Source organism: Chiloscyllium plagiosum, chromosome 12 (assembly GCF_004010195.1).
Source record: "Chiloscyllium plagiosum isolate BGI_BamShark_2017 chromosome 12, ASM401019v2, whole genome shotgun sequence".
NCBI lineage: Eukaryota > Metazoa > Chordata > Chondrichthyes > Orectolobiformes > Hemiscylliidae > Chiloscyllium > Chiloscyllium plagiosum.
Window position 1 is genome coordinate 56,341,900 of NC_057721.1, and position 27,060 is coordinate 56,368,959.

General features: G+C 41.6%; 1 protein-coding gene and 1 long non-coding RNA gene across 3 annotated transcripts in view; both read right to left on the reverse strand.

Moving 5' to 3' along the window:
• Nucleotides 1-3,749: 3,749 nt before the first annotated feature.
• LOC122555290 (protein jagunal homolog 1) lies at nt 3,750-15,309 on the reverse strand. 2 transcript variants are annotated; one of them, XM_043701139.1, is made up of 3 exons: nt 15,174-15,309; nt 13,773-13,883; nt 3,750-5,784 (listed from the first exon to the last, which is right to left on the reverse strand). In XM_043701139.1, exons 2-3 carry the CDS (start codon nt 13,859-13,861, stop codon nt 5,322-5,324), a joined length of 552 nt encoding a protein of 183 aa, XP_043557074.1. In that variant the 5' UTR covers nt 13,862-13,883; nt 15,174-15,309; the 3' UTR covers nt 3,750-5,321. The 2 variants fall into 2 exon arrangements, with proteins under 2 accessions (XP_043557074.1, XP_043557075.1); XM_043701140.1 differs by lacking the exons at nt 13,773-13,883; nt 15,174-15,309 and adding an exon at nt 12,808-12,867.
• Nucleotides 15,310-15,320: 11 nt separating this feature from the next.
• LOC122555292 overlaps nt 15,321-27,060 on the reverse strand; it is a 54,534-nt gene continuing 42,794 nt past the window's right edge. The window contains exon 3 of the long non-coding RNA XR_006313225.1: nt 15,321-15,971. This is a non-coding gene — a long non-coding RNA (uncharacterized LOC122555292). The remainder of the gene's footprint in view (nt 15,972-27,060) is intronic.

Genomic DNA, 27,060 nt, shown 5'->3' on the forward strand with positions numbered 1-27,060 from the left:
AAAGGCCTTAGCAGTGTCCCATAGCACAGACAGTCTACTAGCCATGCCTGAGCTAATGGTCAAGAATTCCTGAAACTCCTTCAAAACGTATTCCACAAATTTGGAATCCTTATGGAGAAAAGGATCTCGACGCCAGTGCCGCAAACCTAGCCCCTCACTCTGGGTCTTAACCTCCAAATATACCGCCATGTGAGCAGAGATAGCTATATTCCCAATTTTACAACCCATAATTGAATCCAGAAGAGCCGAGGGAGCCAGAAAGAGATCAACCCTCGTGTGCCACTTATGTGGGTTTGAAAAAAAGGTGAAGTCCTTGCTGGTAGGGTGAAGACATCTCCAAACGTCCATCAGCCCCAACTCCTCACGTAAGTCAGTCACCTGCTTGGCCTGTGAAGAAATAGTTGGGGGCCCACTAGGCATCCTGTCCACTGTTGTATCCAAAATTTCCCCTATAATAATGTGCTATGTTCCAAAGGCACTCAGCTTACAGAAGGCACTAATCAAAAATTTGAGGGGATGCGCCGGAGGACAGTAGCCATTTAAAATGCCATATTCCTCCCCGTATGTCAGGGCCTTACGTATCACAAACCACCCCTGCTCATCTTTCACCTGCTATAATAATGTGAATGGAAGATTTTTCTGGATAAGTACTGCCATTCCCCTACTTTTAGTAGTAAAGGATGAAAAGAATACCCAGTCAAACCCCCCTCCGCCCCTCCTTAAATCAATAAAAAAAAAGTCAGGATGAGCATTCTGCCCATCCTAGGCTTCATGTCACCACTACTTGTGACTACAAGAGAAAGGAAATAAACAAAAAGGAGATAACAAAGTACATCCACAAAATTTCCTATAATAAAATCCAGTTATAAAAAAGGAACAACATATTCCAACTTTTTTAAATTATTAGGGAGAGAGGAAGAAAAACACAGGAAAAAAGGAAAAGAGGATGGGCATTAACCATATTCTTCAGACTGGTCCGTCTATTTTAAAGTGTCTACAACGTTTTTAGTTTTATCCACTGAATCAAATGTATAAACTGAGTCCTCGTGGCTGAAACGGAGCACTGCGGGGTACTTCATGGAGTACTGGATGTCCAGGTTCCTCAGCCTCTTTTTAACTTCATTGAAGGACATCCTCTTTTGAATTAAAGTTGCCGACAAATCCTGGAAAAACATGATTTTTGACTCCTTGTGCAGCAGTGCCTGTGGGTCTTTTCCCTGTAATCTGGAGGCTTCTATTACTTTTTGCTTGTCCTTGTATGTGAGGAAGTGCACTAGGACCAGGCAGGGGCACTGTACCGGCCCTGACCTGTGCACTGCGATCTGAAAGGCCCTCTCAATCTGCAGCCAGCTGGACTCAATCTGAAGGCCCAGGAACTGCGGCAGCTAGCTTTCAAAGAAGCTGACTGGCAGCCCATCTTCTTCACACTCTGGGAGCCCAACAATCCAAAGATTCAACCTCCGACCTCGATTTTCGTCGACCTGGTCTTGTAAGGCCCGTACGTCTTGCTCCAGCACCTGCATTCGACCGCATGAGGACTCCATTGGCGCTTCCAAGGCCTCGGTTCAACCCTCCACCTCCTCCAGCCACTCCCCGAGACCCTGGATCTCCCATTCATGCTTCTGCAGCATGGATGTGATGGGTTGGATCTGGGCACGAATGTCTTCACAGAACTCCACAATTGCAGCCCCAACCTTCGTGGTAAGTCTTTCCATCACCGCTGCCAATTCCTGTGAGTCTGTCAGGTTCCCGAAGGGTTCGGGAGAGACTGCTGCTGCTGCAGATTCTGGTGTGTGCAGTGCTGCAGGGGAGTATCCTCCCTGCTGCTAATTGCTTGCTCCCTTTCCCTTTGGCATCCTTCTCACTCTCAAATATTAACAAATATGTATTGTGAGGTTTTAAACTAACAATTCCTCCACATTAGTTAGCAGGGATGGCAAAGAACACCAGTATGCCTTGACTGTTAGGCAGAGCTGTCCACAGCAGTTCTACAGAATCACCGCTATCTTGTCGAGTCCCAAACTAGTGAGTTTTATGCAAAGACTATACAGGTTGGCACTCTATTTACCGGAATTTAAAATAATGAGGTGGTCTGAAACATATAGGATTCTTAAGGAGGAAAACAGGGTAAATGTTGAAGTTTCTTGTCTTTCATTCATCAGGACATTTCACAAGAATAAGAATGGAAACCAACATTTATTCTACTTGAAAGAACAGTGCTGATTGGTAAAGACATTACTATGGAATACTGATATGACAATTTACAGCCAGGCTTTGTTTAAATTTTAAATCAGTCAAGTTGACAGATTGGTTACAGCATTTACCTGAGGAATGAACCAGTGAATGACTGTCACTTAGTTTGTTACATAATTCACAGCACATTCCCTTTGCTGTTTGCAACAAGCAAGGTACAAACCAAAACCCAGTGTCCAACATTAGACGCAATTATGCAATTGGATAACATTTGCTGGATAATTCTGAAAATGCATAATGCAAAGACTACACTGGCAACCAATTTGTCAGTCAATCTCAGTGCACTTGCTGCATATTGGCAATTATTGTGGTTTTGAAGGTTTGCCTGCACTACAATAAGGAAAGTTGAAGAAATTAAATTTATATTGTAGAGGGACAAGCAGCCAAAAAACAACCAGCATTTACTTGACTTATAGTACTCGATATAATCTTGTAAAGACTTTATTTTACTAATTTGCCGATAATTTTGACACCATAAGGCAGCAAGGTCAGGCATAGAATTTGAAGCATATTACAAATTTATTACAAATCAGAGCAATTCATTCACTTCAGAATTTCAATGTGTTGAAACTGAAATTGTGCTTCTTTTTAAAAGGTGTTGGTGGATGCAAATGAAATAATTTTTTCTTGCAAATTCATAACTATTTAAGGTACAATAGAGTTGAAAGTTTGATTTTTTTTGTTTATTGTTGTCACGTACTGAGATACAATGAATGTTTTTTGTGCACCGTACAGGCAGATCATATCAAACAAAGTGCATCATGGTAGCAGAACAGGGTGCAGAGTACAGTGTTACGGCCACAGAGAAAGTGCAGAGATCAGAATTAATTTGAGAGGTCAGTTCAAAAGTCTAACAGCAGGAAATAAGCTTCTTTTGAATTTGTCCAGATGTGTATTCAAGTTTTTATATCTCCTGCCCAATGGAAGAGGGTTGAAGGGGCCTTTGTATGTGTTGGTTGCTTTCCCGAGGCAACGGGGAGTATAGATGGAGTCAATGGATGGAAAGCCGACTTGTGTGATGGACTGGGCTATGTTCATGACTGCAGTTTCTTGCAGTCTTGGGAAGGGCAGTTGCCATACCATGCTGTGATACATCCATATGTAGATGCATCATAGAAAATGTCCTAAGAATTGGAGTGAGTGTTTACAGACATACCAAATTTCCTTAGCCTCTTGAGGAAGTAGAGACATTGTTGTGCTTTCTTGACCATCACATGGATGCAGGTGGACCAGGACAGATTGTTGGCCATCACTACTCCAAGAACTTGATGCTCTCAACCATCTTCACCTGAGCACCATTGATGCAGACAGGGGCATGTTGTCCACTCCACTTTCTGCTCCTTTGTTTTGCTAACGTTGATGGAGAGACTGTTGTCTTTACATCATGTTGCTAAGAATATTAATAACCAGAGCTTATCAACAGTAATCCTTGACCTAATTAAAGATTTGCAAAGGATGTAGAAGAGAAATCGATAAATTAAGTCTACAAGGATAAATGTATGTTAACTCAATTTTATTCACAAAGCACAAAATACACACATTGGCATCAATTTATCCCATTTACATCAAAGATCAAGTAAATTATGTTGCACCAGCACATAACACTGAATAAAGCATTGCACCCAATTTCTGCCGTGGTGGCAAGCACAAGATGAAATAGTGAAAATCAGAATAAAAATTAAATTCATTGACTCCCATTTGGAAATAAAATACAAACTTTACTCAATATAGAATGAACTATGTCTAACATTTTCATTTTTCTGACAGCTAAATGCGAAGCCCCTAGACTTAAAAAATCAAATCTGTAGCAACTAAAATGCAACCCATGCTCCCCACAATTATCAGGCCTTCCATCTCAGTGTATTTCTACTGTCAAATACCTTTCCACCTCCACAAATAAACAGGAAGAAATTCTTCCCTTAAGTTTGATTATGGAGGAGGAATCTAACTCAATTTGTTAGGCAAGGTTACAACTTGCCAATGGAATGAAGTTCATTTTTATACAGCACGATGACACTTAAGTAGGCATGCTGTTATGATTAAATAATTGCAGAGGTGCTGCCAACCTCTGCATTTCTCTGAAGGCAAACAATATTATAGTTGTGCCACATATTAAGACTTGTAAATAAAGAGGGTGCAAAAAACCCCATCCACAACTATACATATAAATTTTACACTTGAGATCATGAGATCCAAAATATATAGAGATGGGTTTACACGCAACATTACTGACTGCAAAATGCACAGGAGCTATATCCAGAATGCAGACAGTTGTATAACACAACTAAAGTATATGCAAAAGGTTAAATGTACTGCTATATGTTGGTCTTTACTAAAATTATTAACAAAGCTACTTTAACTCTTTTTAGTTGAGCTAACACAAGTATTTTTAATTAAATAATTCAATTAATTTGGAATGATTTCAAGATAAATATGAAAAGGCTGACTTAATCTTTAAGGAATGAACAAATCTTATGGGTCTCAACATTCTATCCAATCATGATTATATTTAAATACAGTCTGCTTGAGGCTTAGCACAAGTCCCAATACTACGTAATGGTTCAATTTACCAGCCCACAACTTAAGCTTAATTAGTTAGCAAGGCTAAATGATGTTAACAAAAAAATCTGATAGCAGCTTTTCACAGCTAATGAAACAAAAAAAAAAACCCTAATTTAAAATCACAAACTACAGCATATCAACAGGAAGTACAATCAAATCTTTGATTTAAAAAAAAATCAGATTCAGTGGAAACTTTTCTGAATTTTCTGCATTTCACCAGCAGCTTAGTAACTGTGTTGTATCCTTAAATGAGTATGAAGCATCACATTGACATCCACAGTATGAAATAACATTTGCACCAAACGTCCTGGAGGAGATGTCCAACTGCCACTTTTGTTATGTGAAACAAATGCTCTAGGGTACAAAGATGGTAGTAATAACAAAACAGCATACGCAAAACAATCTAAGCACTAGACTATCATATTTACAGGACTGATGCAGTCCCATTATATTGTCATTGTTCATTCACCAGCGCTCAGTATTTTAGGGATGCTTTCATCTGCCAACTATTTCTTCTTCTTTTCCTGTGTAGAGGTAAACCAAGAGTCCAGTAATTTTTTGCTGTAGTAGATCTGCCAGCCATGAACTTGCACTGCAATAACTAAGACCAAGTACATGACTGCTACAGCAGAAAAGCCAAAGATGAAGCGGTAGGCCTTGCCATGCCGATAGAGCTGTTGTGCCATGGGGAACATCTCCATGGTGCCATAAATTAGAGGTGCAATGGAGAACAGCCCTGCACTAATCATGGAGAGTACAAGATAACTGATGTTGTTACGAGGAAAGGACATAAAACCGAAGATGGATGGTATGATGCTCAGCAGGTAGGGGTATTCCCATTGGTATGGCATAGCTATCAGGTCATGCGACACCAATTTCATGTGACTGATAATAACCTGAAGAGTGAGCAATGTCCAAATTACCATGTGAGCAATTATCAGTTTCTTGATCTCAGACTTCAAAGTCACACTGGAATTGAAAAAAATAACATTTTAAATTAATTTCTTCACTATAAATAAGCACTCAAGATAACGATATACAAATGTTTTATTTCTTATTAGCAAAATCTATAGCCATTACCATGTAATGAACTCTTAGTTTTATGATATAAATTATCTTCAAAGTACTTTTATTACATAATAGATTGAAAATTTGAGCCATTGCTTTGCAAATGGAGACTTTTTGAGTCACTATTCAAGTTACTTGCCTGTAGGATTTCCAAAGGGCATGTGATCCAGATATGTCAAACATATGGATGCATCCGGTGGATGCAGGAAATCTGAAACAAAACTGCAGCCTGCTTCTACCTTCTGACCAAAAATCGACAAACAGAACTGCTTTACAAGAGCCATCATTTCAACTTGTTCCTGTGTCACTGAGATAGTTTTTTTATCCCTCTAACTCTATTTTTCTCCCATTGTCTAGGCTTTTCCAACTTACATTCTTAATGCTTCTTACACTGTATAGCATTATAACAATTCCCAACTTTCTCGTCCTAACTAGCTTGTCAGGGGTCTGGCAGGGGAGCCTCAAAGTGGAGTGTATCAAAGCAGATAAACAGGAAGATAATGTGCCAAGTGAAACTAGAAGCAGATAAATTGAAGGCAAACATCAACTACACTCTTAAAATGAAATAATGTCGGAAAAATTAGGTTTAGGACACTATCTGAATGCATACAGCATTCCCAATAGTGTAGATGATTTGACAGAAAGAGGTAAATAGATATAATCTAATTACCCTTATGTAAACATGGCTACAAAGTGACCAAAATTAGAAAATGAATAGTCAGATATTCAATATTTAGAAAGGACAGGGAAAAAAAAACAGAAAAGGATGTGGTGTACAGATAAATAAGGGATGAATCAGTAAGAGTGAATCACATATTGGAATACCAAAATTTGGCATTTGGGTGCAACTAAGAAGCAGCAAGGGACAGAATACTGGTACGAGTATTTATAGGCCATCAAATAACAATAGGGTGTACATTTGGGATTAGGATTTTGAAGAAGCACATAGCATTGGTAGTACACTAATCATGGGAAAGTGCTACCTGCGCATAGATTGGGTAAACCTAAAGAGTGCTAATTTTGTGGGGATAAGTTTCTCGACTGTTTGGGAAAGTCTTCTAAAACAGTATATTGAGGTACCAATTAGAGAAGAGGCTTTGAAAAAAAGAATCTTTAGGGATCAGTAAGCATAATATGATAGAAATTGACATTAATTTCAAAAATGATTGAAGCCAGGGTGGTAAAGTTGAAGAAAATAATTTATATCAGAGGACAATAATGAGACGTGATTGAGGAGGACTGAGAATTCACCGCAATTGAGAAGGTGATCACAGAGGACTCTGTGCTCAACAGGGGGACGAGCATCCAACAGAGGGCAGTAATGAGACATGGCTATAGAGGATTCTGCGAAAAGGCAGTTTACTCATTACGGAGGATCCAGGGCTCAAAAGGAGGAAGAACATCCATGAGAGGGCGATAGTGAGAAGTCAGTTTGCTCATCACAATTGAGAAGGGGACTACAAAGGACTCAATGTCAAAGAACGGTGAAGCACAACATTACATTAGTTTAGTTTTTCCTCCTCAAACCAAACAAAGAGAGAGAGGATCTGCTAGAAAATTTGGTTGTGGCCGAGAAACAGCAGAGCCTCAGGAATGTGCCTCATTATGACCAGTAAATTATGGCAGGGATTCTGGGAAAGCACAAGATGTGTATGACATTTAAGAATCCACAAGACAGCCAGGATTGTCACTTCTGTAAGTAGTGCCAGAGGGTTGCAGTCCTTGAACAACACGTAGCTGATTTAAAGCAGCGACTTTCTTTGCTGCATAGCATAAAAGAAGGTGAAAGATTTCTGGGCCAGTCGTATGAGAGGATGGTCACTTCATATCATGATAGGCAGTCAAGAAGGAGTGCAGAGCTGGCAGGAGAGTGGTTGACTATTTGATTAAAGGCTAAGAGACAGGAGGTCCAGAAATTCCTTGAAGCTGTTGAACAGATATGAAATTTTAGATCCTATTTAGTAAGCAACACGACTGAGTCCAGGATGGATGATTAGAGGGAAAATCATAGTACCATAGTGCCAGAGACTACTCTGGGTAAGAAAAGCTAGTAGGCAGATTAGAAAGGGGGTAACAGCGGATGACAAAATAGTTTGAGGGATGCACAGTCAAGTTTGCAGCCAAGATTGAGAGTCCGCCGTTACCTCCAAGGTGCAAGGGTTCGGCACATAACAGAATGGCTAGTTTAAGTTGTGGAGAGGGAGGGCAAACCACCAGTGGTTGGAGTTCATTTGGGGACCAATGGCCAAGGGAGGTAGCTTAAGAACTTGCAGGATCAGTTTCAGGAGTTAAGCAGTAAGGTTGAAACATAGGAGTGTTTCAACATCAAGTTAGTAATCTTAGATATACTACTTGCGCCATGAGGTGCACCATTTAGGCAAATGCATATCAAGGAGGTAAATGAGATGGTATAGAGGGAGTGGTTTAGACTTTTGGGATACTGGGACTGCTTTTGGAAAAGAAGAAAATTGTTCAGAAGAGATGGGGCTCATTAGAGCTGAAATAGAATGAATATGCTGCTTTGAGAAAAGTGTGTATTGGAGTATAAACTTGTAAGGTGAAGGTAGGTTGACTAACAAGCCTAGTTTTAGAAGTACCATTGATGGCTAAAGACAGAAGGTGGGGAACAGGGAAAACAAAATGAGGGAAGAATGGAGAGTTGACAGTGAACAAACAAATAGTTACCTCCCAATGGGCATGAAAAAGATAAGGGCAGGGTTAAATTGTATGTATGTAAATACAGGTAATATAGTGAACAAAATTGGGAAAACAGAAATTGGTGTAGGGGGATATGACATTGTGGCATTAACAGAAACACGGTTCAAGCTAGAGCAGGACTGGATACTTCATATAGAAGGATTTTAAAGTTTTTAGTACAAACAATGTACGTTAAAAAGAAAACATGGCGTAGTAGTCTTGGTCAAAGATAGTATCATAGCCCTTGAATGAGGAAGTACAGGAAAGCATTTGTAGGCAGATTACGGAAATCTGAGGACAAATAGGGATATGATAGTTACCCTAAAGGAAGACTGGAAAAAGATAGTGTGGGATATTTTGATGGGTAAAACACTGGATGAAAAATGGGAGAATTTCAAGAGAGATGAAAAGGATGCAAACTAGGTATATACCCACTAGAAATAAATACGGGGTATCCAAAGTTAGTGTCCTGGATGACTAAGGATATTGATGAGAAAATATGGAAGAAAAATGGGGCAAATGATGCAAACTAGAAAAAAAATAATAATAATAGCAATAAAAATCAGGAAGAGTGTCTCAAATACAGGAAACAGGCAAAGACTGGAATAAGGAAGGATAAGCTGAAGTATGAGGAAAGGATGGCAGGCTGTGTGAAAACAAATAAACTGTTCTTTGAATATTTTAATAATGAAATATTAGTGAAGGATAGAGTGGGACCCAGAAAGAACAAGCAGGGTAAAAGGATCACTGAAGCAAAGGCACAATGGACTGAATGGCCTCCTTCTGTACTGTAAATTTTCTATGATTCTGTGAAGGTATGAGGAACAAATTGGCACAGGTAGATTGAAAAAATATGTTATAAGATATGATGGTACATAGACAATGGGATAATCTGAAGAACTGATATATATATAGTTTACAGCAACTGTAAGTTCATTCAAGCCACAAAAACAGCATCAGACAATATGACTGACAAATGCCATTAAGCAGTCCAGTATACAAGAATTAAATAAAAAGACCCTAAAAACTTCCATGAAATTGTGGAGTGGAATTTGGAAGATTTTAGAATACAGCAAAGGATAGCCAAGACTGATAAAGAAGAACAGACATTAAATGTAAACTAGCAAAAAAACCATTAACAAAATCTGTAAAACTATTAGTTCTTAAAAAGGAAATGTTTAGCTAAGACAAATTGGAGTCCATTACAGGCAGGATCAGGAGAATTTGTAATGGGAAGAGGAATGACAGCGAAGCTAAATGATTATACTGTTAGCTTTGCATCATTAGTAGGAATAATGCTAGAATCTATTAAGTCTCTGATAAATGGACATTTGGATAATACTGTTCAAGCATAGAGTTGTGAACAGGAAATTGTATTTTATGAAGATGTAACTAACAGAACTGATAAATGGGTACAGGCCAACATAGTACACTTGCATTTCTGGAAAACTTTTGTTTGAAGAGCTCCAAAGAAGATTGCTTGGCAAAAATTAAAGCAAATGTTGTGTACAGAAATGAATTAAGAATTGTTCAACAGGCAGGAGAAATAAATGGGTCATTCTTATGTTTCTGTTACTGTCACAATATCATATCCCCCTAGAGTCCCAAGGGCTTGCAGGATTGCAAATGTGACACCACTGTTTACAAAAAGGGCAAAGGCCAACCCAGGAAGTGACAGACCTGCCAGCGTGACATCAATAGTGGGAAAATCAATGAGGCCATAATACGAGATAAGATAAATACACACACCTAGAGAAAAATAAGTAAATATTCGACAGTCAACACAGCTTTGCCAATGGCAGGTATGTCTGACAGATTGAATAGAGTTCTTTGGCAAGGTGACGCGGGCAATGGATGACTGTAATGCTGTGAATGTTGCATTTTTGGACATTCAGAAAGCATTTGATACGGTGTCACATGGAAAGTTGGTTAGTGAGTTAGAAATGTTTCGGATTTATGGGCCCTTGGAAACATGGATTAAATGTTGGCTAAAAGGAAACAGAGGGTAGGTATAAATGGGCATTTCTGATGAGAAACGAGTTGGAAGACACATTCCCGGGCCATCAATGTTGGGATTCTTGCTTTTCCTGATTTATATAAATGATTTGGAGATGGATGCTGAGGGAAAAATCTCTAAATTGGTAGATGATATTAAACTAGGGAGATTAGTAAATTGTGACATTGCCACAAAGTGACTTCAGAGGGATACTGATACATTGACCAAATGGACAGACACCTGGCAAATGAAAGTCAATGCAGAGAAATATAAGGGTAATGCAAGAAATATGGACAGACAGTACAGGTTCAATGATATAGCCTTTGAGGGGAGTACAGGAGCAGAGGGACCTCAGGGTTCAACTGCATAATTCTCTGAAGGATGCTAGGCAAATGGAAACAGTTGTTAAGAAGGCTTATAGGTTGCTTGCATTTATAAATAAAGGCTTAGAGTATAAAAGCAAGGAAGTGATTCTACACCACTACAAACATTGGTAAGACCACATTTGGAGTATTATGTTCAGTTCTGGGCACCTCATATAAGGAAGGATATCAAAGTCCTGAAGAGAGTACAAAGGAGATTTACTAGAATGATAGCAGGAACGAGGAATATTAGATACAAGGAAAGAATAGAGAAATCGGGCTTATTTTCGTTAGAGTAAGAAGATTAAGAGTTGACCTTAATAACGTATTTATAAAGTTGTTTCCATTAGTTGCTATGTCAGTAACTAGAGGTGACAATTTCAAAATTGTCAGCAAGAGGGCTTCTAAAGATTGATGAGGGCAGAGCAGTAGATGTGATCTATATGGACTTCAGTAAGGCGTTCGACAAGGTTCCCCATGGAAGACTGATTAGCAAGGTTAGATCTCATGGAATACAGGGAGAACTAGCCATTTGGATACAGAACTGGCTCAAAGATAGAAGACAGAGGGTGGTGGTGGAGGGTTGTTTTTCAGAGGCCTGTGACCAGTGGAGTGTCACAAGGATCGGTGCTGGGCCCTCTACTTTTTGTCATTTACATAAATGATTTGGATACGAGCATCAGAAGTACAGTTAGTAAGTTTGCAGATGACACCAAAATTGGAGGTGTAGTGGACAGCAAAGAGGGTTACCTAAGATTACAACAGGATCTGGGCCAGATGGGCCAATGGGCTGAGAAGTGGCAAATGGAGTTTAATTCAGATAAATGCGAGATGCTGCATTTTGGGAAAGCAAATCTTAGCAGGACGTATACTCTTAATGGTAAGGTCCTCGGGAGTGTTGCTGAACAAAGAGACCTTTCAGTGCAGGTTCATAGCTCCTTGAAAGTGGAGTCGCAGGTAGATAGGATAGTGAAGGTGGTGTTTGGTATGCGTTCCTTTATTGGTCAGAGTATTGAGTACAGGAATTGGGAGGTCATGTTGCGGCTGCACAGGACATTGGTTAGGCCACTGTTGGAATATTGCATGCAATTCTGGTCTCCTTCCTATCGGAAAGATGTTGTGAAACTTGAAAGGGTTCAGAAAAGATTTACAAGGATGTTGCCAGGGTTGGAGGATCTGTGCTACAGGGAGAGGCTGAACAGGCTGGGGCTGTTTTCCCTGGAGTGTCGGAGGCTGAGGGGTGGCCTTATAGAGGTTTCCAAAATTATGAGGGGCATGGATAGGATAAATAGACAAAGTCTTTTCCCTATAGTCAGGGAGTCCAGAGAGAGGGCATAGGTTTAGGGTGAGAGGGGAAAGATATAAGAGAGACCGAAGGGGCAACTTTTTCACGCAGAGGATAGTACATGTATAGAATGAGCTACCAGAGGATGTGTGGAGGCTGGTACAATTGCAACATTTAAGAGGCATTTGGATGGGTATATGAACAGGAAGGGTTTGGAGGGACATAGGCCAGGTGCTGGCAGGTGGGACTAGATTGGGTTGGGATATCTGGTCGACATGGACGGGTTGGACCGAAGGGTCTGTTTCCATGCTGTACATCTCTATGACTCTAAGTGAGTTAAGAAGAAACACCTGAACTGGGAGTTGTCAGGATTTGGAATGAGCTGCTTGGGAGAGTGGTGGAGGCTGATTCCATAGAAGATTTCAAAAGAGAGCTGGATGTATATTTGAAAGTGATAAAATTAGAGGGCTATGGAGGTAATGGTGAGAACAAGAGTAGTTCCATAGATGCTGCCAAATGTGTTGCATTTCTCCAGCATTTTCTGTTTATCTTAAACATTCCTTCCAGGTAAAAGATTGATTTACCTCTCTTTTCAATTAATAAAAACGGGCTGAGCCTCCCAGTGTGACAATCTGATCCAGCACCTAAAACATAGATCAAACTCTAGTCTATTATGCAAGGTTATGGTGTCCATGTGCTCAAAGTGCATTCACATTCATTTTCCCTAAGTACATTTTTTCTGTCTCGAATAATTCAGGTCCTATTTTTAGACCTTTTGGTACAAATATTTCATGTTCACAGTTGGGTGGGGGAGGCAGAAGAATGTAGATGCATCAACCCCTACAAAGGAGTAAATGCCTCTGGTGTCATTTAAGAATTTGTGCGCTGACCCTCCTTTGGCAAACCTTGGCAAATTCTCCAGTGTGGTAAAGACCCAGCGTCAAGGCTCCTGGATTACCTCAGAACAACCTGTACTCTACTCAGTCCTCCTTTACAACAGTTATACAGAATATTGATTTCAGTTCATAAGCCTGACCCTGACCTTTCAGCAGCTATTTTAATTCTCCTGGCCAAGCACTGAAACTCAATGTATGCTGACAAAAATTAAGTTCAATGACTTCAGATTACAATTATTTTCTCTAAAGCAAGTGCCAACAATGGTTCTGTCTTTCCTATTCATAATTCCACTAAACTCACTATTTCTTTATGTGTCACTTTACTATCTCCCTGCACCATCATCTCAACTGTCATTTAATGAGTCTTACTCTTCAACCCTTCACCAACATGCCTTCCCCACCACCAACGCCCCCCCATCCATTCCTCCTTCTTGTGCTGGCATTTGCTTGCTTACAAACTGTAAACCTTGAATAATCTAAATATTGAGATTATTAAGCTGAAATATCATTAAGCTGAAATGTGGTTTCTCTCCATTGATGCTGCCTGATATCTTGCTTTTATTTTAGATTTCCAGCATTCATAACATTTGGCCTTTTAAGTACATGGCAAAATTTTGAGCTGTTCTGCATAATACGATTCATAAAACTAATACCTCATCTGATAATGTGAAGCCACTTTCTCTCTATGTTGGAAGTCACTGCCATCTGTTCCTGCTGCACGTGGACCTGCACGGGATGCCATGGTGACCAATCAGCTTCCAAACCTATGACAAATGACAACATTTAGCAGGTGACCTAATAGGTTAAAGCCACCCAGAAAGTTTTGAGTTACTCCATCTCAAACAAAACTTCAGTTTGTCTGGAAATAAAATTCCCTTTTCTTCACTGAGAATATCATTCATATTCCCTCATACAGAGAAAATTAGAAGAGGATTTGATTAAGATGGTCAAAATCAAGGATAATTATTATTATGACAACTGAAGAGAAATTGTTCCCAGTGGCAGATTTGATATTCTGAAGATCAACGATAATGGTAATGTATCACAATGATTTGAAAAGCAATATCCAAAAGGATGGAGTGGAATAGGCTCATTGGTAACTTTCAAAAGGAAATATGATCATTACCTAAATAATAACAATTACAAGGGCACAGGGAAGAGCGAGAAAGTAGAGTCAATGGGGTAGCTTTTTTGGATAGCCAGCAACAACAAACTGGCCTGCGCGATGGCTCAGTATTTAGCTTAGCTGCGTCACAGCACCATGGACCCAGGTTTGATTCCAGCCTCGGGCAATTGTGTTTGAAGTTTGCACATTCGCCCCAGCTCCGTGGGTTTCCTCCAGGTGCTAGTCCAAGGATGTGCAACTTAGGCATATTCGCCATGCTGAATTGCCCACAGTATCCAGGGATGTGTAGGTTAGGAGGATTAGCCATTGGAAATGCAGGGCCATAAATTAGGTTTGGTCTTCAGAGGGTCAGTGTGAACTCAATGGGCCCAATGGCCTGCTTCCAGTCCTGAGGAAGGATAGCCAGACCCAAAACGCTAACTCTGATTTCTCTGCAAAGATGTTACCAGACTGACTGAGCTTTTCCAGTAACTTCTGCTTTTGAAGAGGATTCTATGATTTTGTGCTGCAACATCCACCCACTCACTCACTCCCTGCACACCCCCCCGTTATACTTCACAAACCGAACCATCCACATGCAACCGCAATTCAATCACCTCAATATCCCGTCTCCTCAGACCTAAAACTCTTTCCACCAGCCTTCCTCCCTCTCGCTCAGCCCCCACGCTTGTCAGGCGCTATTCCTACCTCACTAACCTCTCCCCCTCCCCGTGATTTCTCCCCCTCCCCCGCGTGATTTGCTTTCTCCCTCCCGTGGATCCTCATCTCGCCGGGTCGATCCTCTTCCTTCTCCCCAGGGTTATCCTCGCCCTCCCTGGGTCGTTCGTTCCCCGCTGTTTACTCTCCCCCTTAATGATTATTCGATCCTTATTTATGTCCTCCGGTGATGACTTCCCTCGCCCCTCCGTGATTATCGATCCTTACATACCCTCTCGGTGGATTCTCCTCCCCCGCCCGGTAATTGATTACCAGGCCGCCGACACACAACCCGAACCTGCTCCAATCCCGCTCGCGCCGCCAATGAACTGACTCAGCGCGAGCAACCGCTCCCATCATGCACCGCGACACCGCCACTCGCCCGTAAACGCCACGTGACACCGGCACAAGGTTCTGATTGGTGAATCTCACAAGCGCATCAGTTCGGGCGGGAGCTGCGCGAGTGGTGTGTTTTCCCGTGTTCGCTGCGTGCTGTGCCCCTTGGCCGTTAGCTCTGGCGGTGGACCTTGTTGATGTAGTTACCATGACTGGAGTGTAAATCAAATAGCACCTTCCAGCGTACCCTAACATTGTTCATTTAAGCTGGAAGTCAGGAAATCTGGGTGCTTCGTCCTGAAGGAGATTTATGTCAAACTCCCTTCGCAAAGGCTGAGATTCTTCAGCATTTTCTGCTTTTATCGCGGAGTTCAAGAGGTTGCAGGCTGAATTGTCCTGTTCCACCAGTTACCGAAGGCTTCGGCTTTCAAATAAAAACAGAAAGTGACCCGGCCGAGTATTTGCAGCACTTTCTGTTTATAATCTCATCTTCCAAATATATATGATGGTTTTTATTCTATTTCTGTGACACATACTCACCAAAAATGCGATTCTCCCGGGCAACTGTTAAAAGTTGTAAATTTTAATCTCGCGATTACGTGGTAAAGAGTGGAACCAGGCATGGGCAATCCCTTCCAGCCGGTTGACGATGGAGAGGCAGTGGAGAAGGATGACGGGTCAGCTGTGTCAAAGGCTGCATTCAGATTGACAAGAACGGATAAAAAGGTTCTCTTCTTTCGACACACTTCCAATATAAGTATAATTTCAGACTTTAATAAGCGCTGTTTTGGTGGTATGGAAGAGGTAGAAATCTAATTGAACATGCTTGAGCAAGTTGTTAGTGGAAAGATAGATACAAGTTTGGAAAGTGAACAACACATTCAAGGACTTCAAAGAAGAAAATGAAGTTAGGTTAGTAGAGCGTAGTAGATTACAATGGCGCTGCAGCTAAGGGAGTTTTGTTTGAGAGTGGTAAAGATGGTAGATTTTAAGGAAGAAATATGGCACCTTAAGAGAGACAACTGCTAACAACATCAATTACCAGGAGGACCAGGAAAGGAGATCAATGCACATGCTATGAAGCAATGCACCAGTAATGTCATTGATCTTGATATAAAGGAGTGCACAATGAGAAAAGTGAATTTGATAGAAAACTGCACGCATCGAGGATGGTGACCCCGGTTAAAGCAGGATTAAAGTGGTGAATTTGCTATAATATAGCGAGGCAGGGGGCCAGCGAATTTAGTACTTCTGTGCTATAGGAGAGAGGTGAATTGGGTATGAAACAGCGATCGAAGAGAATGGTTTACTTGTCATTAAGTGGCACAAGAGAAGAACGACGAACTTGGTATAATGTAGAGGAGTCAAGATCAGAGTGGTGCTGGAAAAGCACAGCAAATCAGACAGCATCCGAGGAGCAAGAAAATCAGGAACACCTAACCTGCTGTGCTTTTCCAGCACCACTCTAATCTCCAGTATCTACAGTACCCACCTCTTCCTATAATGTAGAGTGTATACAGTAAAGCAGTGAAACCAATAGGAAGCATCTCAAGAAGAGAGTGGTGAGTGCAGTATAAAATAACATATGACGAGATTGATGTATACAATATGCATTCTGGATTACTGGTGATGGAAGAGCACAGCAGTTCAGGCAGCATCCAAGGAGCAATAAAATCGATGGTTCGGGCAAAAGCCCTTCATCAGGAATACAAGCAGAGACCCTGAAGGGTGGAGACATAAGTGAGAGGAGGGTGGGGTGGGGTGAAAGTAGCATAGAGTACAATAGGTGAGTGGGGGAGGGGATGAAGGTGATAGGTCGGGGGAGGGTGGAGTGTGTGAAGGAGGCCCAGGACCTCCATGTCCTCGGCAGAGTGGGAGGGGGAGTTGAAATGTTGGGCCACAGGGTGGTGTGGTTGATTGGTGCGGGTGTCCCAGAGATGTTCCCTAAAGTGCTCTGCTAGAAGGCGTCCAGTCTCCCCAATGTAGAGGAGACCGCATCGGGAGCAACGGTTACAATAAATTATATTGGTGGATGTGCAGGTAAAACTTTGATGGATGTGGAAGGCTCCTTTAGGGCCTTGGATGGAGGTGTGGGTGCAGGTTTTGCAATTCCTGCGGTGGCAGGGAAAGATGCAATATGCAGCAATGGGAGAGAGGTGAACAGTGGCCTCGGTACGGAGCAGTGAGAACAAAATGACAAATGCGGCATGAAGAAGCAAAAGAGAAGTGGTCAATTCTGTGTGAAGCAGCGCAAGTGGAGAACGGTGAACTCGGTTTAAAACTGCATTTTTGTAATTGGTCGAATTATGAGGATACAGTGGTAAACGCAATACAGAGCAGAGAGGTGAACTCTATGCAGCACAGCTAAAGGAGAGTGGTGAATTCGGTAAAAAACAGTACTTGAGCATTGGTAAAGCAATGACAGTAGAATGAACTCTATGAAGGATTCCGTGTAGAGAGTGGTGAAAGAGGGGGCAGTGCACACGTTATGAAGCAGCGTGAGAAGTGTGGTATAAGGCGGTGCGCGAAATTGGTATAAAGGAGCATGTGAGGAGAGCACTCAACAGTAAAAATCAGCATAAGAGAATAGTTGTGATCTCGTCTTTTTAATATATTCATTCTCAGGATGTGGGTATCCCTGGCTCGCATCCATTGCCCATCCCTAATTGCCCAGAGGTTAGTTCAGAGTCAACTACATTGCTTCGTGTTCTCGAGTCATATGTAGACTACACCAGGCCCAAGTAAGAATGGCAGTTTCCTTTCCTAAAGGATATCAGTCAACCAATTTCTTTTTTGGCAACGGTTTCATGGTCATCGTTAGACTTTTAATTCCATATTGTTATTGAATTCAAGTTCTACCATTTGCCATGGTGGGGTTAGAGTGTGGGTCCCCAGAACATTAGCCTGGGTCTCCAGATTAGTAATCTCGCAATAATGCCACTAAAGCAACAAGAGAAGAGATGTGGAACTCTGTATAAAGCAGTGTGTGAGATGCACCATGAAGTCTGTAAAAAGCAGTGCGAGAGGAAAATGCTGATTTCAATGAAAATGAGCAGTGATGTCAGTATAATGCAGTGCTAGAATAGAGCAATGATGTCAATATGAAATAGCACAAGAGGAGATGGAGAACTCCATATAAGAGCACGAAGAACATTGGGCTGTATGATGTGGCATAAAATGACAGCAGTGAATTTCGTATAAGGCAGCGTGGGAGCCCTGAACTTGGTTTTAAGGAACACATGAGGAGAGCAGTGAACTTGTTATAGAGCAGAAAGAGCAGACTAGTGAAACCAGCAAAAAGCAGTGTGAGAGGAGAACAATAAACTTGGTTTAAAACATGCGAGAAGAGCGATGAACACAGGTATACAGCAGTGGTCCTGTGGTGAACTTGCAAACCAAGGAATGTGGGGAGTACATTAGGCAGTCCTAAAAGAATGCAGTGAATTTGTATACCAAGAAGCATGAAAGGAGACCAATGAACCTAATATAAAGCAGCGTGAGTGGAGAGTGGTGAACTCACTAAAAAGCAATGTGAGAAGAGAGCAGTGAATTCTGTACAAGGCAGGAGACAAGGAGTTTTGAGAAGATTTGTAGCTCAGTTTAAGGTTCTGGATGTAAGTTTGCTCGCGGAGCTGGAAGAAGCTTCTGGCTCAGCGAGCAAACTTGTATCCAGAGCAGGAGACATTTTCAGAGTTTGTGAGAAGATTTGTAGCTCGGGTGCTCGTTGTTGTCGTTCTGTTTGCCGAGCTGGGAATTTGTGTTGCAGACGTTTCGTCCCCTGTCTAGGTGATATCCTCAGTGCTTGGGAGCCTCCTGTGAAGCGCTTCTGTGATCTTTCCTCCGGCATTTGTAGCGGTTTGAATCTGTCGCTTCCGGTTGTCAGTCCCAGCTGTCCGTTGCAGTGGCCGGTATATTGGGTCCAGATCGATGTGCTTATTGATTGAATCTGTGCATGTGAGGAGAGTGGTGAACTTGGTGGCAATAATGAACTCAAAATAAAATAGCAAAAAAGATATTTGGTGAACTTGGTATAAAGCAGCACAAGAAGAGAGTGGTGCACTTTATATATAGTAGCGTGAGAAGAGTGGTGCACTTGGTATAAATCAGCATAAAGGGAGAGCTGTGAGTCATGTATAAGGCAGCGTGTGATCAGAATGGTGAACCTGGTATAAGGCAGAGTAGAGGGAGCCCTGAACTCGACAGAAGGCAGCATGAGAAGAGAGTGGTGAACCTTGATAAAAGGCAGTGCATAATGGGAGCAGTGATTTCAGTATAAAGTAGTGTGATAAATGAGGAATAAAATTCGGTAAAAAGCAGTGTTTGAGGTCAGTGGTGATTTCCATGTAGAATAGTGGGTGAGGAGACTGGAGAACTCTGTATAAAGCTGTTAATAATTATTGTAATTGTTTGGCAACATCTTGTGAAAATAAGTAAATCTGCTGGTCAGTATATCAATTGTTACTTGATTTCCTTGTGTACCCTCAAACTGACTCCCATCACCCTCCAGTCTTGAATGAAATCCCTCCCTCATCATCATCAGTACGTCACTTCTGTTGTTTGCTATGTCAACACTTCTTCATTATGCACTTATGTTAATGAAATCACGAAATACTGTCTGTCTTTACACTTCCTACAGTATTTTTATCATTTTATATGTTAAATTTGATTCTAGTCAACCAATCTGGCTTAACCATAATAGTTAATAGAATGGCTCATTATCAATAACCAAAAGTTCCTTTTAACATCAACATCATTTCTATCTCTCTGCTAAACTGCCTTCTAATGTTGTCTCCTCTGCAGACCTTATTCTAAAACTGCAGTGATCTCAGTGTTTATCCATGAATTGTTTAAGATCTTTCAAGACCTATGGGGGTTGGTAAGCTCAGTGGTTGGATGGCTGATTTGCAATACAGTGTGGTGCCCACAGTGTAAGCTCAATTTCCTCACTGGCTCACAGACCTGACTTGAAGAGCTTACTTTCTCAGGATCTCCCCTCATTTGAGGTGTGGCTGCCGTACAGTTAAACTGCCACCAGTCATCCCTCTCTAATAAGACAGTAGCCCTATGACCCAGTAGAACTATAATGACTTTATACTGACAATACTTCTAACCATCAGCTAATCTGTATGTGTGGATCATAGACGGAGGCCTGTGTGATCTCTGCTAATTTTCCTCCCAACTGGTTCAATTTACTGGTTTAGACAATCAGGGACATTCCTTTGGAGAGGGATACAAAGGCTTCTGTAGAGCAACATGAGAGGATAATGATAAACCCGGTATAAACGATTGCATAAGAAAGCTAGTGAACTCTATATAAAATGGCAAGAGAGGTCATTGGTTTACTTGGTATAAAGCACGTTAGAAGAACAATGAACACAGGTGTAGAAGCTGCACAAGTGGATAGCGGTGAACTTGTATAAGGTAGTGTGAGAGGAAAGCAGTGAACTTGGTAAAATATTCTATGAGGACGACAAAGAACTCAATGTGGCAAGTGAGATGATGAACTTTGTATAAATCTGTGTGAGAAAATGACCATAGTATAAGTCAGTAATGAGAGGTACGTGGTGGACTTGGTATAAAGCAGTGCTTGCATTGAAAGATGAACTAGGCAAAAGGTCAGTGGGGGACTCGGTATGAAGAAATGCCTGCGTTGGTATAAGACAGAGCAAGAAGAGGATTGTAAACTTGATATTATGCAATGTCAAAATGTGTGGTGCTGGAAAAGCACAACCAGTCAGGCAGCATCTGAGGAGCAGGAGTGCCGACGTTTTGAGCAGAAGCTCTTCTTCAGCAGTGTGATGCAATTATGCAATGTGGAGAGAGCAGTGAACTCATTATAAAATAGTGTGAAGAGAGCAGTGAAATTGGCTCACAGCAGTGCAAGAGCACGGTGAACTTGGTATAAAGGAGCTTGAGAGAAGAGTGGTGAACCCAGTAAACGCAATGCAACAGGATTATGGTAATTTCAATTAAAAAGCAATGGTAAGGATACCGAGGATCTTTGTGTAAAGCAGTTAATGGCTATTTTAATGATCTAGCATATGTTGAGAGATCAAATCACACCACAATTTGTAAATAAACAAGTGGCCTGTAACTAGCAGCTTAAGAAAGAGCATTCAACTTGGTATAAAAAAGCATGAAGAGAGTGGTGACCTTGGTAAAAAGCAGCACAAGAGGAGAGCAGGTAATTTTGTATAAAACAACCCGAGAGGGGCATGGTGAATGTGGATATACAGCAGCATGATAGGAGAGTGGTGAAACCAGTATGAAACCATGTGCGAGGTAAGCAATGAACTTGGAAGAAAGCAGTTTGAGAGAAGAGTACTTAAAACAGTAATACACCATGTAAAAGGAGAGCAGTGAACTTATTATAAAGTGTGAGAGAGTGAGTGGTGAACCCAATACAAAGCAGCATATGACAGCAGTGAGCTGCATGAGAGGGGGAGAGCAATGAATGTGTATAAAGCAATGCAAGAAAAGAGAGGTGAACCCATATAAATCAGTGCGTGGGAGAATGGTGAAATTGATAGAAAGCAACAGAGAGTGATGAACTTGGTATTGTGTAGTGTGAGAGAAGAGTGGTGAATCAAGAATAGAACAGTGCAAGAGGACAATGGTGAATTTGGTATAAAGCAATGCAAGAAATAAGCAATGAAGATGGGCATACAGCAGCATGAGAGGAGAACGATGAACTGATAAGCAGAACAGAAGAAGAGAGCAGTGAACTTAGTATAAAACAGAACAAGAAGTGACCGGTAAATATGGTTATACAACAATGCAAGAGGAGAGCATAGAAGTCGGTATAAAGTAGCGTGAGAAGAGTGGTGAGCTCTGTGTAAGTAGTGTGAGAGGTGAGTGGGGAACCTATTATTAAGCAGCATGAGAGTAGAGTGGCAAATAGAACAAAGACAATTTACAGCTCAGGAACAGACTCTTCGGCCCTCTATGCCTGAGCTGATCCAAATGTACTGTCTAAACCTGTTGGTCAATTCCTAAGCATCTGTATCCCTCTGCTCCCCACCTATTCATGCATCTGTCCAGACGCATCTTAAATGATTCTACCGTGCCTGCCTCTACCACCTCTGCTGGCAACGCGTTCCAAACGCCCACCACCCTCTGTGTGAAGTACTTGCCACATGTATTCCCCTTAAACTTTCCACCTCTCACCTTGAAAGCGTGACCTCTCGTTATTGAATCTTTCACCCTGGGAAAAAGCTTATCTCTATCCACCCTGTCTATACCCTTCATGAATATGGTTAAAAAGCAGCACAACAGGATAGAGATGAACATGTTATAAATCAGTGTGAGAGGAGACCAGTGAATGTAGTATCAAGTAACATGAGTGCAGACCGGTGATATTTGTACAAAGCTGCATTGGAAGAGAATATTGAATCTGGTATAAAACAATGTAGAAAGTGAGCACGGAACTCTGTCTGAAGCAATGTATGAGGAGAGTGGTGCATCTAGTATAAAGCAGTGCTCAAAGAGAGCAGTGAACTCCATATGAAGCAGTGCAGGGGGAGAGCGACGAACTCTGTAAAAAGCATTGAGTAAAAACAGTGCTGACATCAATGCAAAGCAGTGTGTAAGGAGACCAAGGTACTCAGTATAATGGTCATTGCATTGATCTAGTAGCTCAAATTTTGAGAGATCAAATTCTACCAAAACATTTTGTGAAAATAAGTAAATCTGGTGTACGGTGAGCTATCACAGATCAATTGTGACCTGATTTCCTTGGCTACGTCCAACTTGATTCCCACCACCTTCAAGTCTTGGATGAAATTTCCTCTACACTGTTATCAAAACAGCATGTCAGCTGTCGGCTTGGTCAATTCTTCCTTCATTATGCAGTTGTGTTCATGAAGCATAAGAAGTATAGTTAGTAAGTTTGCAGATTATACCAAAATTGGAGGTCTAGTGGACAGCGAAGAAGGTTACCTCAGATTACAACAGGATCTTGATCAGATGAGCAAATGGGCTGGGAAGTGGCAGATGGAGTTTAATTCAAATAAATTTGAGGTGCTGTGTTTTGGGAGAGCAAATCTTAGCAGGACTTATACACTTAATGGTAAGATCCCAGGGAGTTTTGCTGAACAAACAGACCTTGGAGTGCAGCTTCATAGATCCTTGAAAGTGGAGTCACAGGTAGATAGGATAGTGAAGAAAGCATTTGGTATGCTTTCCTTTATCGGTCAGAGTATTGAGTACAGGAGTTGGGAGGTCATTTTGCGGCCATAGAGGACATTGGTTAGACTACGGTTGGAATATTGCATGCAATTCTGGTCTCTCCTACCGGAAAGATGTTGTGAAACTTGAAAGGGTTCAGAAAAGATTTACAAGGATGTTGCTAGGGTTGGAGGATTTGAGCTATAAGGAGAGGCTGAACAGGCTTGGGGCTGTTTTCCTTGGAGCGTTGGAGGCTGAGGGGTGACCTTATAGAGGTTTACAAAATTATGAGGGGCATAGATAGGATAAATAGACAAGGTCTTTTCCCTGGGGTGGAGGAGTCCAGAACTAGAGGGCATAGGTTTAGGGTGAGATGGGAAAGATATAAAAGGGACCTAAGGGGCAACTTTTTCACGCAGAGGGTGGTACGTGTATGGAATGAGCTGCCAGAGGAAGTGGTGGAGGTGAATACAATTGCAACATTTAAAAGGCATTTGGATGGGTATATGAATAGGAAGGGTTTGGAGGGATATGGGTGGGGTGCTGGCAGATGGGACTAGATTGGATTGGGATATCTGGTCGGCATGGACGGGTTGGATTGAAGGGTCTATTTCTGTGCTGTACACCTTTATGACTCTAAAATACTAAATACAGCCATCCTTGCAATTCCCACAAATCATTTTGCACTTTATATCTTATGATTGGGGACGCTAGTCAGTTGAGTATGATTGTGTTGTGCACAGTTGGGGATGCTGCCCCTTTTAAGAGGTGACCCAGAGAGGTGGAACTTGAGTCCAGCCAAGAACAAGCTGTGGAAGAATAAGTATCGACAGTAAAGTGTTTCTGTTCAGATTTACAATTTGTCTACCACCTGTATAATGCCTGTTTCCAAAGGAAGAACTGACATAATAGATACAGAAGGTGGGATCTGGCCCATGAGCTGTGTGCAAATACTGTTTTTTGTTTTGTCCCAGAGGCAATGTCAGCTGGACTCTGGAAATGGCTCGGGATTCAGGTAATGTTGAGGTAAACGGTCATGAGGGTTCTCTGGCCGTGGTTGATGCAAGAAAAGTAGGTACACAGCAGGGAGTGGGCCAAAAGCAGTGGTCATGAGGGCATTCGGGCCAACAGAAGTGAATTTATACCCGGGAGCTACTAAAGACTTAGACTGCAGGCGAGGCCAGGGAGGAGCAGTACACTCGCACATATGATGAGGAAGTGGCGACGTGTAAAATGTTCACTGACTGAACTCAGACTGCGAATGGCTACTAGACTTGAATGGTGGGAAAAATTCCTGCTGGCAGGAAAACAAGATGACAGGCCACTTTGGAACCATGAGTCAATTTGAAGTGTCAGAAAATTGGACTTTATACAGAGAATGCTTTAATTCATTCTTAAAGGCAAACAAAATGGCTGAGGATACCATGATGCAGGTTTTCTTTAGTATCATCTGGAGTAAGACAGTTGCGATTTTAAGGAGTCTGGTGCAATCAGCAAAACCTGTGGAGAAGTCATTCCAAGAGCTATGTGATATTTTAGGAAATTATACGCATGGGCAATAAATAGCCAGTCTAAAAAAGGATTAGGAACTGGTGCAAGTGTTTGGTGGGCCAAAGAGCCTGTTCCTGTGCTATATTCTCTTGTATATTATATTATATTATATTTTTCACTCAAGTCGTTGATAATCTAGGAACATTTCTGTTTTTACAAATGGGTACAGCACGAAGGAGAGTCCATTGCTCAATTCGTGGCCACCTTAAAGAGGTTAGCAGTACATTGCAAATTTGGAGATTTCCTCCAAAATGCCTTGTGGGACCATTTGTGGCCTTTGACACAAACCCATCCAATGGAAGCTGCTAACTATGAAAGACCTGGATTTCAAGGCAACTTCCAAAATTGTTACCTCAACAGAGTTGGCCACTAGTGAAGCAACCCAGTTGGCTGATGACATCTGCGTGCATCAAGTAGTGGAAACTCAGCAGAGTGGAGTACCAACTGTGGAATGCAATCAATATAGCAGAGTGGCCACAAGATGTCAACAGGTTGGAGTCAAGAAGCCCACTGCGAATGGAATATATTGCCTGAAATTGCCAGATACAACTAAAATAAGGGAAGGAGAGTCAGAAATAAACAACCTTGAAGACAAGGCATAAGGTACATTCTGCCAGCCGGACAGTAGACAGGGAGTTAGCTGAGTTTGAGGAAGTAGTAGAAGGCCCAGAGTCAGCAGAATTTCTGTGAAACATACTGTCGGTATGAGGTGAAACTGATTGATTCTTTCTGGGTTCTTCCAAAAGTAAAGGAGAAAACATTAAGTGGAAGTAGGTACTGGTGCAGTGGTGTCGCTGTATTCCCAAATCAGTCCATCAGGAGAAGTTGAGAGCACTACCATTGAAGCCTGCCAAGATTATATCATGGTTATACATGGAACGAGTGGTGCCACTGGAGGACTATGTAGTGGTGAAAGTACAGTTAAGGGACCAGTGTGCAGAACTGCCATTTTACACAGGAAAAGGCAAATACCCTGCATTATCCGGATGCTCCTAGATACAAAATTTAAGATTGAACTGGGCATAGTTAATAGACTGGCGGATTCAAACATAAGTTTACAAGAGATAGGATCATATAGCATGGAAATAGACTCTTCAGTCCAACCAGTCCATGATGAACATAATCCAAAGCTAACTAGTTCAACCTGCCTGCTACTGGCCCAAATCTTTCCTATTCATGTACTTATCCAATTTTTAAAAAAATATTGTAATTGTACCCACATCCACTACTTCCTCAGGTAGTTCATTCCACGTGTGAACTACCCTCTGTGTAAAATAAAAGCCCCTTGTGACTTTTTAAGAATTCTCTCCTCTCACCTTAAAAATGTGTCCCTATGTCTTAAAATCCCCCATTCTTGGGAAAAGACAAGTACCATTAACTCTATCTATACCCCTCATGATTTTATAAACTTCTATCAGGTCGCCTCTCAACCTCTCATGCTCCAGAGAAAAAGTCCCAGCCTCTCCAGCCTTTCTTTATAACTCAAACCTTCCATACCCAACAACATCCTGGTAAATCTCTTTTGAACCCTCTTCAGCTTAATGATATGCTTCTTATAACAGGGTGACCAGGAGTGGACACTATTCCAGAAAAGGCCTCACCAACATCCTGTACAACCTCAACATTAACCCAGACCTGAGTGTGGATTAATGTCCCTGTCCACTCATAGAAGGTCTATTCAATGACTGACTGGATAAGAAATTTTTTTTAAATCTGTTGCAGGCCTACTTACAGATGGAGGTCATGAAGGAATCTCAACCACCACTGACGATAGTGATACACAGGGAACGTTTCTGCTACAAGTGACCTTTTAGCATCACGTCAGTGCTGTCTCTGTTCTAGAGGGCAGTAGATTAAATATTAAGTGGGTTGCTAAGAGTCATGTTATTTGAACAATAGTTTGACTACTGGATCCTCCAAGGGGAGCATTTCAAAAATTTAGAAGGACACCTAAAAAGATTTCAGGAGCACAGCCTTCAAGTGAAAGAAGAGAAATGTGAGTTTTTTAAAGACTCTGTAGAGTATTTGGGCCGTGTAATTGATGGCAAAAGACGAAACAAGGCATC